The sequence below is a fragment of the Leptonychotes weddellii genome, chromosome 4 (assembly GCF_054177405.1).
Source record: "Leptonychotes weddellii isolate Sample4059 chromosome 4, ASM5417740v2, whole genome shotgun sequence".
NCBI lineage: Eukaryota > Metazoa > Chordata > Mammalia > Carnivora > Phocidae > Leptonychotes > Leptonychotes weddellii.
The window spans coordinates 161,142,012-161,155,001 of record NC_138372.1 but is presented as its reverse complement, the minus strand read 5'-3'; the positions used below and the strand labels follow the sequence as shown (position 1 = coordinate 161,155,001).

At 45.9% G+C, this 12,990-nt stretch overlaps 1 protein-coding gene across 1 annotated transcript in view; it reads left to right on the top strand.

Annotated features, from left to right (window-relative positions):
• Window positions 1-12,990, top strand: part of ASAP1 (ArfGAP with SH3 domain, ankyrin repeat and PH domain 1) — a 331,802-nt gene that overhangs the window by 277,910 nt on the left and 40,902 nt on the right. Inside the window, exons 15-17 of the mRNA XM_081817140.1 lie at window positions 4,504-4,667; window positions 6,233-6,366; window positions 7,747-7,838. Of these exons, the coding sequence (XP_081673266.1) occupies window positions 4,504-4,667; window positions 6,233-6,366; window positions 7,747-7,838 (390 nt within the window). The remainder of the gene's footprint in view (window positions 1-4,503; window positions 4,668-6,232; window positions 6,367-7,746; window positions 7,839-12,990) is intronic.

Genomic DNA, 12,990 nt, shown 5'->3' with positions numbered 1-12,990 from the left:
GTCTGTGCTGGAGGAGAAGGCAGGGAGCAGAGGGCAGGGACAGAGAGAGGAGGCAGTGTGCTGTGGGAACCCACGGGGGCACACACCCTCTTGGCTGGTTCTCGGGAGTGGTGCTCAGAGATGACTTCCAAGAGGAAGCAGCCCGAGCCGGCTCAGGAAGGTGCAGGAAGGTTATAAATATTCTGTACTCTGGGTGCCTAGAAGCAGCAGGGAGGAATAAAAGGGAAGCAACTGATGGCTAGATGTTACTGATCTGGGGTTGGCCACCTTGAGAGTGGCTGGAGAAGAAAGAAGAACAGGAGAGGTCAGGAGGGCTGGCCTTCCACCCTCAGACTCAGAGAGGTAGTACTTAGTGAGATCATACGATGCTTAATGCATGTCAGCAGAGGCTGTTATCCCAACGAGGACGCTGAGAGGCAGTGTGCCCATGGTCACAGTCCCGGGAGCCTCAGGGTCTTATGGTCAAGTTAGGGAAGGACATCCTTCAGAGTACAGTGGGTCTCATTGCCCTCAGTATTGGTGCTCGCTGTGAGCCAGCAGGGGCTCACTTACCATCTCTCCAATCATGTCAATCACAAGGTTGGCGTACTTATGCCCATTTTGCAGATGATTAAACAAACTAAGTGAGGTTAAGGGACTTGTTTTGACCTCAACACGAAATCGTAGATATGTGATTGGAACACTGGCCCTGATGCCCACGCAGTTATGCCATTTCCAGTTCATCACACTGATGCCATAAAATATTCAGTTGTGTGATGAGAGTCCATGTGTTGCAGGACAGGAACTCGGAGGGGATGGTTGAAGAGTCCAGACCATTACGTTTGCCTTGACTTGGTTCGTATCACTTGGTTTACTTTTAGAAACTTCAGGCCCTCCTTTGTAAGACACGGGAACAACAGTAGGTGCTTGATTAAGGCCCCTTTTGGAAGGTAGCGCTGAAAGGTGATGCGAGCAGATGAGCATCCCTGGTGGTGATGGGGCTTACTGGGTCCTGCTGGAGAGGGTGCAGCAGGTAGTCATGTGTGTGGGCGCTCCAGACATGTGTCCCGTAAGAATTTCCTGGACTCAGGGCGCCTGGGTGGCTCAGTCAGTTAAGCGTCTGCCCTCGGCTCAGGTCATGATCCTGGGGTCCTGTGATCGAGCCCCGCATCGGGCTCCCTGCTCGGCGGGGAGTCTGCTTCTCACTCTGTCCCTCCCCCTGCTTGTGCTCTCTGTCTCTCTCTGTCTCTCTCTCTGTCAAATAAATAAATATTTTATTTAAAAAAAAAAATTTCCTGGACAGAATTCCAGAATCACCTTGGAATATTGCTTCCCCTTCTCATATTTCACTCTTTCCTCCTCTTTTTCTTTCCTCTCCCCTAAACCCTTACGTGGGAGAACAGGTACGAGATCTGTGCTGAGGCAGGGAATGCATCCGCTTCTTCTTTGTTCGCATCTCAAACCCAAGCCGTTAGTATTGTATTTACTCTGACTTACAGAGAACTCAGTCCCAGTTTGGTCAAAGAGGTATATAGGTTTCTTGCCCGTGGGACTTAACATCCTTTAGTAGAAGGCTTGCTTGGCCCATCCAGCAGCTGCGACACATCTGCACTTGACTTTCTGTGGGGCTGGTGGTGGCAACGGGGGGCTTTGTTTTGAGTGATGTTGGAAGGAATGCATTCTGCAGAGGAAGCACGGGTGTGCGCACACACCCACACACACCACCCCCCGCCCCAGGGGAGGCTTCAGTTCCTCATTTACTTCCAAGCTACATAGAGACAGTTTTACAGCATCGCTGAGTTTCTTTCTCATGTGAAGGTGTCCAGTGGAATTAAATGTAGAAGACATTCTAACAAAGGGTAGCTGTGTGTTTTGTCAGTAAGAAGGAGGTTACAGACCTTGCCTGCAGGGCTTTGGGACTGAAGATAAAATGTATAAAGTTCCTAGTACAGTGCCAAGGTTGTTAATCCTGTAAACTCAAAGCAACTTTAGAGTCTTAAAATACAACGATGCGTTATTTTCTTTCTTATACTGCTTGGTATGCCTGTTACTTTAAAATAACTTAAAAGTTTATTTTTTGGTTGTCAGAAGTAGGTGCTTTGATTCTTGACCCTTTGAAATGTAGCCAGTCCATTGCACCAAATCTGAATTATCCCTCCAGAAAGTTAATTGTCCTTAAAATATGTATTTTCTAATTATCAGTACCAACTCCTTTATTTATTTATTTGTCCTGATCTCTTGAGTGAGGAGGTGGATGTGGCATAATGAAGGGACCCCAGAAAGGGACCGGGGGAGGGGGTGTCAGCAGCATGTTTCCGTCCAGTGTGACACCCATCCTACTGGAGTCATAAACCTCTCTAGGCTTGTGCTGCCTCATCTGTAAGGACTGTCAGCCCCAACTCAGAGGCTTGCTGGAGGATTACATCCCCAAAATTATAAGGGGGGCACCTGGGCGGCGCAGTCGATTAAGCATCCAACTCTTGATTTCAGCTCAGGTCGTGGTCTCAGGGTTGTGAGATTGAGCCCCCTGTTGGGCTCTGTGCTGGGCGTGGAGCCAGCTTGGGATTCTCTCTCCCTCTCCCTCTGCCCACCCCACACCGCTCATGCACTCGCTCTAAAAAAAAAAAAATTATAAGTCCTTGGCATGCAGTAGATCGTGCTATGTTGGATTGCCAGAATATCGTAATGCTTAAGGAAAACAAAGCAGAGACTCTGCAGACAAAGTGAAAACTCCAGTAACACAATGCCACTGATTAAATACACTGTTGAGCCCAGTGTTTTGAATTGTTTTTAAGAAACCATTTCTGGTTTTTAACATGAGACTAAATGATAGAAAAAATATTCTTTAATTTAGAAGGTATTGAATCACACACATACACACACACACACACCTGCCGCATTCCTAGGTTTTGAGGTGTTCAGTTTTGGGGAGCACGGGAACCGCTGAGCTGTGCACATGTATTTGTTACAACACACGGAAGCTTTGCGCCCCCTACAGTCACAGGTGTGCCTTGCAGTTCACATGCGCCATGTAATTTGGATTTGGTTTGGTTTGTAGTTCTCATTGCTGTGACCCTGACTTACTCTAAACCTTCGCCCTAGCCCTGTGTGTCGTATGTCATCCTGCAATACACCCCAAAAACCGAGACTCCGTCCTGAACCTCTGTGCTCTCTCTTGGGGGCAGTTATTAGCTGTCTGAATAGTAGATGAAAACAAACTATGGTTTGGAAATGTTTTTCATTTTCTTCTTTAAAAAAATTAACTAGGGCTCCTGGGTCAGTCAGTGAGGCGTCTGCCTTCAGCTCAGGTCATGATCCCAGGGTCCTGGGATCGAGCCCCCATCGGGCTCTGCTCCGTGGGGAGCCTGCTTCTCCCTCTGCCTGCCGCCCTTCCCTACTTGTGCTCCCTCTCTCTCTGTCAAATAAATAAATAAAATCTTTTTTTTTTTTTAATTAGGTTTTTTTCTCCTTCATGAAAGTAATACAAGCCCATTATAGGTTTGGGAAATTACAGAAAGGCAGAATCAAGCAATCCATCTATCCATTATTCCTACAGAAAATTACTCAGAAAAAGCTAGTGTTAACGTTTTGGTGAATTTCCTCCTAGCCTTTTTTTCCCCAAACAGAAGTACCTAAAACCCTATATATCTTTAAATTTGGGATTATAGCACATAAACAGTTTTTTCTTGTTTATTTCACAAAACATATTGTGAGCATTTCCCTAGTGTCATCCAAAACTTAGTTGAAAACTTTGTCAGCTGTACTTCAATTCTAAAAGCTCAATCTAGAAAAATGAGTTGAAAATTTAAATTTAATACCTGATTAACTGTTCCACTCTGTGGTTATTTCGTGCTTTAATAATGAGCCCTTGTTGTGGATTCAGGTGGTTTTATGCCCAGACGAGTAGCGGACGGTTGTGTTGTTCGGTTCATACTGTGATCATGCTGCATACGAGATTTCGTAGTCTGTACTTTTTATTTCATATTATTAACAGCATGTTTCTGTTAACTATACCTCTGCCACAAGCATCAATTCTCACAGCTGCTCGTGAAACAGCCCTCCGTTTTCGCTTCCAAGCCCCCACCCCCACCCCATACCACAGTGGACTTCCAGAGAACAGATGCCTTGTGCTAAACTGTTTCTTGCCTTCTGTCCATTTGTCACCAGTTCTTTCTCATCCTTGCATTGGGTTGGTCCTGCGCCAAGTCCTCTCCTTTCTGACATTTGCTTTCTTCTGTCCAAATGGACAGGAACGCACCTTGTCACACCTGCAGGCCCTCAGTGGTGTGGACTACCTCTCGTCTGTTCCTCTCCCCTCTCTCGTTTTCTCCAACATGTTGCTTGACATTCTTTTAACTTTCTCTTTCCTCTGAATTTAATTTCTTTCATTTTTTTTCTCACTTTATTGCTGGGGTGGGGGGCGTGTCTCTTTTGGAAGTTCTTGACGAAAACAGATTTTTTGCAGTGGCAGGAGAAATCAGTGGCCTTGCACTTACGTCTCCTTCCTCTTGTTTTCGACAACAGATGGATATCAGTATTGACAAATAGCAAAGAAGAGGCCCTCACTATGGCCTTCCGTGGAGAGCAGAGCACAGGGGAGAACAGTCTGGAAGACCTGACAAAAGCCATCATTGAGGACGTCCAGCGGCTCCCTGGGAATGACGTCTGTTGCGATTGTGGCTCGTCAGGTATTTGCCCCCAAACTTGATCTGGCTTCTTAAACAGCCTTTCTCCTCCCATAGAATAAACATGAGCTAGTTATTTAAATCCTTACCTCCTTAGGGACACAGACACACACCCACCACAAACTTCCATCTTGAACGGTCCCACTTCTGGGCTGCTTTAACACATGCTGTTTGTTCAGCCTGGAAAACTCCCACCTGCTCTCCTCAAATGCCCCAAATGGCCACCTGCCCAAATGCTACCAGTTAAATGAGCACTGTGGACATACAGAGAGAGCCCTGGATGCAGAGCCCCTCATGCTGGTTTTGAACCACCAGCCTGGCACTCACAGCCTGGATGACCTCCTGCCAAGTGCCGACACTAGTCTCATCTTCAGGGATAATAAACCTCGGTTGTTATGAGGACTTAATGAAATGCTATATCTGAAATCGTCCCAACGTGTTATACATTACTTTCCTTCCTTTCTGCTCGGTGAACTAGCCCCAGTGTCTACGTCACATGGTCACCTTCCCCCAAACTTCTGATTTCAAGTAGCATCTGTATTAAGTAGGTATTGACAGTAGGTAATGTGCATTCAGTGTTTACATTTTAATAAGGATTCTGGTAGTTGTTTTAGTTTCTGTTCTCTTATTGAATCCTCACAGATGCTCTGTGAGCAAGATACTAATAGCCTCACCATTTTACAGATGAGAAAACTAGGGGACTCTGAGAAGTTAAGTGACCTCCCAAGGTCACACATCTAGTAGGGATCAGAACACCGATGCAAACCTGTGATTGTTAAGCATCATAATACACCTTCTAATTGTTTTCCTTGTGAAAATGGACTTCTCCATACACCATGCCTTGAGCACCTCAGAGACACGTCTCCTAGTTTCTGCTGTGTTCGTGTCCCTGTGGGATAAGTGACTCACACCCTCACATAGTGAGGATGTGGCAGAGGGGTCGGAAGTCCTCAGGTACCGACCACTCCAAAAGAAGCTTGCCACAGGGAGTGAACCCTGAAGGTTTTGGTAACATGGGAATACTCATTCCCTCTGTTGTGGAGCCCTTGGGGGGTTGTAGAAATAGCTTAGGTCTGTGAAAGAAGCCTTTGACGTTCAGTATTTACAGCTGTCTTATTACCAGGAGGTGCTTGTGGAAAAGCCGTGACCAGGATGGTGGGTCAGTGCAGGTTGTAACTGGGAGGTTAATGACAGCTTATGAACCGAGTCCCCTGAGCCACACGTCAGTCACTGCCAAGGATGACATCTCTCCCAAGGATGTTTCATTGGGCCTCCCAGGAAAAGTCATTCTCACATTTTCACAAGAATAAAGCACTTAATTTTGTTTTCAATTCAATATTGAAAGAAAACTTTTAAATTTCTTTTAGCACCCACATCATCCTCTGAGAAGCTGGTAAGCTTCGTATGAGCCCTTAGGCTAAACCACAAGCTTCCATGTCTTCCATTTAAATCTTTCCCTTTTAATTCTTAACAAGTTTTACTACTCTTGTTTTAGCTTCCTTTGTAGTTGGCACACGAAAATTAGGTCGTGTTTGTTTCATTGTCTTCAAAATGTTCTTTCCACACAGAACCCACCTGGCTTTCAACCAACTTGGGTATTTTGACCTGTATAGAATGTTCCGGCATTCATAGGGAAATGGGGGTTCACATTTCTCGCATTCAGTCTTTGGAACTAGACAAATTAGGAACTTCTGAACTCTTGGTGAGTAGTGACCTGTACTTAGAAATGTATATTGTCATAAATATATGTAATACGTGGCTTTGGAGTGTCCTGTTTCTGCTGAGTACAAAGAATTGCAGTTCTTGAATTTCGTGAATTTGCATGGATATTTAAAATGTAAATTTTGTGGTATATAAAGTTGACTGTCTCTATTTCCTTTCTAAAGAACTGGTGAATCATACATTTCTATAATTAGTTCACCTACACTGGCTCTTTTCTTCTGGGATGGGCTTTTTCAAAGCTGTCTTTTCCTTTCAGAATTAGTTTTTATATGATTCACTCATTACAGTAAAGGGAATTAGGTGTTAAACTCACATGATCACTTTACTTAATGGTCTGTGTTACTAAAAATAGTGACTAAAGAGTCTGTCTCTGTTTTTCCCATTTGTAAGTTTGTAGAAGCCCCCATGAACCGAGAGTGTCCATAAAGCCCATCAGTCCTTAACCCGTAACTTCTTCTAAGCAACGATGGTCTGTGTTTGTATGAGCCCCTGATCTAGGAGGTAGCAAATTCAGGAAGTATCATACTAATGCTTACCTCCCTGATTCATACCAGGATTAGAGGAAAAAAAAGGCTCTGATCTTATACCTAACACATTCTTCTTGAGTGTGGAAGTGGTGTCACTCCATCTCCTTGACTTAAGCTAGTGAAACCCAGTTGGCAACTAGAAATAGGGACAGTCCAAATCCTAAACACTTGCTAGGTAATAAACCCAAGATTTTACCCCAGAGACCTGATAGCATGAATGCTTCTTAAGCCTTGCATTGCTCCCCAGATCATCTGAACGACCAGAGGCCCTTCAGGACAAATTTTCCTGGGAGGGTCTTGAACCCAGAAGCAGAATGCTTCCTGCAGCATTTTTACATGTATCCCAAATATAAAGGAATCCCACCTCCTTCTCTGTCCAGTAAATCTGCTCAGTCTAAAAACGAGGTATGATAGAGATTGAAAAACAGGTGCTGCCATTAAGCATTTAACCTGGGTTCATGTGTGTAACCTTAACCTGCTGTCTAATCTCAAGAGTATATGTTGGTTGGGGGAGGGCATATCCTCTTCTATTCTAGCATTTATCACATTGTATTTGTAAAAATCATTGGTTTTCTTATCAATCGCCCTGCTAGTCTGTTGGCTCCTACAGGAAGGAATGTGGTTTACCCCTCTGTTTATATCCAGCACCCTAAAGTTCCGTGCCTGGCACATAGTAGGTGCTCAGTAAATATTTGTTGACCGGATGGATGGATGGTTTGTATCCTGAGTCAAATGAGGGGAAGATACGTATTCAGAAATCTCAAAAGCAAATAATAGGAAACCTTTAAACTCATAGTAAAGAGTGGCTGTATTGTGTTTTGTTTATGTTACAGCTGGCCAAGAATGTAGGAAACAATAGTTTTAATGATATTATGGAAGCAAATTTACCCAGCCCCTCGACAAAACCCACCCCTTCAAGTGATATGTAAGTACTTATACTGAATTCTTTATCATTCTATAATTGTTTTTCTGCCCTCACAAGCAATGTCTTAATGGTTATAGTATTTTTCCCCCAGAGGAGACCCCAGTAGGAGGAAAACCCAGAGCAAAGAAAAGTATTTTGGGATGCATTTCTGGAGTGCACAAATTATGTTCACTGACCCGGTCCCCTAGGTAGTTGCGGCTGCTCCGTGGAGGGTACGTCTTCATAAGGGTGGTTAGCTCTAAATCATGGCATGTTGTGATAAGCAGGACACAGACAAAAGTGATGGCCCGCTCCAATTGGATGGGCAAAAGTCCAAACGCTTACCAGTGAGGCTGTGGGGAAACGCTGTGTCTCAGGCGTTGCTGGGGGGCATGCCAATGGTGCCTTGCCGGGGAGGAGCAGAGTAGCAATATCTATCTATCACAGTCCTTGATGTAGTTCTTTCTGACTTTGCTGAGCCACTTTCGGAAATTGACTCCTGATCTGTAAAAGGAAAAGATGAGGAACAAAACAAACGTCTGTAGGCCTCTGATTAAATAGTTTATGGGGTACGGCCACACAGCAGAATGCTACACAGATGTAAAAAGAAGAAGGAAGCTGCTTACATCCCGACTTGGGACAATCTCCATTAGGAATTACCACTAGGTAAAAAAGCGAGGTATGGAGCACTGCACCGAATCTCCTACCTTCAGGTTAGGGGAAGGGTGGTCAAGAACACATAAATGTATATATTTGTGTTTGCGTGAAGAAACACGGGCAGATACACAGGAATCTAGAAAAGTGCTTACTCTGGGGTGGTTGCGGGCATGAGACCTCCTCAGTAAACAGTTTCTGGTATCATTTTTATTTTGGAGTCATGTGAATCCTTAAACCTATCAAAAATTTTTTCACACTGAATTTACACTTAAAATTTTTAAGTACTGTGCATGAATAGGATGGCAGCTCCTATTAATTCCAGCTTGACTGAGCAGGGGGGCCTCTGGGACACAGACGCCCACCTGAATGTCCGCCAAGCCCTTCTTGGTGGTTCCTCAGGCACCAGATCTGCTGAGCACTGAAACTGTTACAGGGCACATTCAACAAACGTGGTGTTTTTACTCTGAAATCATGAGATACCATCTCCCAGCAGGCCTCTTGGCAGTGGTCTTTCTTGAATTCAGCAAATGTGTGCTGTCTGCTCACTGCATGCTTCATGGTAGATCAGGTGCTGGGGAAAGGGCAAAACATGAACTAGATGTAAACCCTGTCCTCATGATACCTGCCGTTTGGAGAGGAAGGTGGCTGTTAACCAAGAGGTTAGACAGTCCGTTCCTTATTCATAGCTGTGAAAGGGTCACCGAAGAAAAGTCAGGGAGGTTGGGTGCATATTTAATATTCTAACCCTAATCCTGGGGCATCGGGCTTAACAACAGTGTTCAAGCTCCGTCTGAGCACAGAAACAGCTTGGATTCTTTTCACACTCATGGGCACAAATTACACTGAGAAGTAAGGCTTTTTAGAAGTGACTTTGATCACAAAACAGCCACACACAAACACGATCTGAAGTTATGCCACAGACTAGGTAGCAGCACTCAGATACGCAGTGCAGTCTTGCCCCCACCAGCAGTTTTAAATATTTATGTGGCCCACATCTCGGAGGCATCACTTTAGGATAAACTTCATGACAGTATGGATTTCTATTTCCAGTTGCTCACATGGGAGATGGCCCACTCTTGCCCATCTGCTCTCTGACCTCGGATGGTCGTCTGGCCTCTGTCAGATCTTCCCTTCAAAATGCTTGTGATTCTCCAGAATCTCTAACGGAGTGATTAAGGTTCCAGACTACGGGAGCTTAGATCCTGGCTCTGCCAATTCTGAACTGTGATCTGGGGCAAGTGACCCCACCTGTCTGTGCCAACCTCCTAGGGTAGGGTGAAGACAGAAGGGGTTAAGTAAAAGGAGCTTCGAGCGGCACCCAACCTACAGTGAGCACCACGAAAGGATTCACCATTACTGTCCCCACCACCACGACCGCAGTCTTCATCACCATCCTCTTATTTGGCCAGGAGCCTTGAGGGACAAAGCAGGTTCCCTGTGACACGCAGTTCACTCACCCACTCTTATTAAGCAGCTTCTATGTTCCTGGCACTCATTAAGTGCTGATGACGCAGTAGGGAACAGTGTAGCTCCTGTCCTACGTTCTGACTGTGCAGAGGAAGACACGGAGAATGGTAGTGGGTTCTCTGAAGAAAATCTAACAGGATAAGGGGGTGAAGCGTAGAAGGCATTGTCCTCAGGTTGGTCAGGGAGTATCTCTGAGGACTTGACATATGATGAAGCTCTAAAGGATGCGAAGGACACGCGTGGGGTAGAGGGTGTGGGGAGGGGGACTGGCAGGGGGAATGGTGGTTGTAGATGCCCAGAGGCAGGGGCAGGCTGGGCACGTGCACACAGTAACAAGAAGGCAGGTATAGCTGCAGAGGACTGAGCTCGGACAGTGGTAGCAGAGGCCGGGCAAAATGGAGATGGGACCAGGGACCAGTTCAGCGAGAGCCTTAGAGGTCATGGAATGTTTGGGGATTTTATTCTCTGTGTGAGTAGAAGGCTTTAAACAGAGGGAGTGACCAGAATGCTGCTAACCACCCTGCAATGTGTAGGACGGTGACCGTGACAAAGAATCATCCAGCCACAGTGTCACAAGGGCCGAGGTTAAGGAAGCCAGCTGTGGCTCGTAGGTGAAGGACAGATGGGAGGAGTGGGTGGAAACAGAGACCGAGGAGAAACTTACACCGGGTCCACTGAGAAACAGAGATGGTGTGGACTAAGATGGTAGGAGTGAAGGTGCTGGAAAGTAGTTGAATTCTCAGGATGTTTTGAAGGGAGAGCCAACAGGATTTGCTAATCACTTCAAACACAGGACATTTAACTAAATTGTCAAGATCATGCCCAAGGTTTGGGCCTGAGCGTCTAGGTAAATAGGCAGTACCATTACCTGCACCGGGGTGAGTGGGAAGGACCAGGTTTGGCGGGGATACAGGGCGAGCCATTGGTAGAGCTCTGGTGTCAACTTTCAGACAAGTCTGTTTCCCACCCTCCCTGTCGCCCCGTGTCAGGAAGCCTTTACTGCCAGGGACTGCGGCTGAGTGCCCAGAAAGAGTGAAACATCATGCCTGCGGAGAGCTCAGGAACGTCCTACAGCCACGGAAGTAGAGACCCAAGGTTGGAGGTGCTCTCCAAAGTGGCCTGGGGCATCTCCCCATGTGATAGCTGAGTGCCCTCAGCAGCGTTTCTGCAATTATCATGCAGCATCTGCACACTCCAGTGCCAGGAAGCCTCCATGGAGACCGTCGTCTCAGATTTACCTCCCGTAGCTTCCCACCGTTGATCCTTGCTCTGCCATCTTGGATGATACTAGAAAGGAAGCTTATGTATGAACCCATAGCCGTGTGTCATTCTTTGTTCCATACCTACTCTTGCTTCCCTGAAAGGCAGTAAGACTGGTATGATTACTAGTATTTTACAGATGAGGAAATAGGCATAGCTTTACCCAGGGTCACATGGATAGCATTTGATACCGGAATTGAATCAAGCCATTTCATTTTTAAATCTGATATTCCATCCATCACACAGTAGCTGCCTTTCAAACTTTATAAAGTCACATGCAGTGGGAGACCAGAAGCCAGGCTTAGGCCAATTTCTCAGGTTTCTGGAAGCCCTCCAGCTCATCAGGCCATGGCCATCTTAAAAGGACTTTGACCTAAGTGTAAAGGACACCCATGAAAGTAAGATCTTGGTCACTGAGCAGAATCTGCAAGTCACCAAAGGCAGTGTGCTACCATCAACCAGCTTCCCCCCTTCACTGCTGACCCAGAATGAAAGGAAGTGACATCAGCTCGGTTTTAAACAGTGAGGCCTGGCTGTGGGATTGGGGGCGGGTGGTGGACAGCAGCAGCCTGCACAGATGGAAGAGCTTTTTCTGAGCGAGAAATCTTATGTCCTATGAGTTAGAGCTTTCTCAGAAAGAAAGCACCTTGTAGGTGCTATACATTCTTTAATTCAAAATACACCGATGAGTTATTCTCCCCATTTTCAGAGGAAAAAGCTAAAGCTCATGAAAATGAAGTAGTTTGCCCAAGGCCCTGCAGCTGATGTGCTGTAAGAACTAGGATTTGAACCAATCCATTTACTCCTTTTTTATTAAGTGGCTTATGTAACTGGGAAAATCATGGGATAAGTTCAGGTATGGCTGGCTCCAGGATGTCCGACAGTATCATCTGGACCCTAGCTCACTCACCCAACTCTTCTTTCCTTTCCTCTGAGCGGACTTCTGTCTCAGCCTTTTGCCAAAGGTGGCGAAAGTAACCATCAGGCCACTTAGGTCAGATACTCACACCTGCAGCTGGGAGGTGGGCTCAGTCCCGGAGCTTGGGACAGAACTGGAAGTGGAGAAAGGGTGAGTCCTCAAGAAGAGAAATGCACACACCCACTCAGACTGTGGGAGTATTACCCATGACAGTCTCCTGCTCCCAACTGAACCTGCAGGAAAGACAACTCCCCTTTATTCTGGAGCCCAGTGCTTGGCCTGTGGGAGCGACACAGCCTTTGTGAGCCTCAGATCCCTTACCTGTTAAAATAGGGAGTTGTGCCAGATGACTAAAATTTTTTCAATGAAGCTCTGGAAACTTCATTGGTCTTTTAGAATTGTTCTTTTAAAATTTCTTAATTTCTTTGTATATTTACGAGTATCTGAATTTGAAGTAGTACATAGCAGATTTCTCAAGTTATTGCTCAAGGTGGAAAAAAAATCTGCTGTGGTCTGTGTGCCCCTTAATTTTGTAACCATGTACTGCTTGCACACATACACTAGTGAATATGTATCAGTTTCTTCGTCCTGTCTGTGATGAGATAACTTGGTCTAAAACCTGGTTTGTTTAGGGCGCCTGGGTGGCTCAGTCGGTTAAGCGGCTGCCTTCGGCTCAGGTCATGATCCTGGAGTCCCGGGATCGAGTCCCGCATCGGGCTCCCTGCTCGGCGGGGAGCCTGCTTCTCCCTCTGACCCTCCCCCCTCTCATGTACTCTCTCTCATTCTCGCTCTCTCAAATAAATAAATAAATCTTTAAAAAAAAAAAAAAGAAAGAAAGAAACAGTATCCCTTCTCATGGGTGCCTGGGTG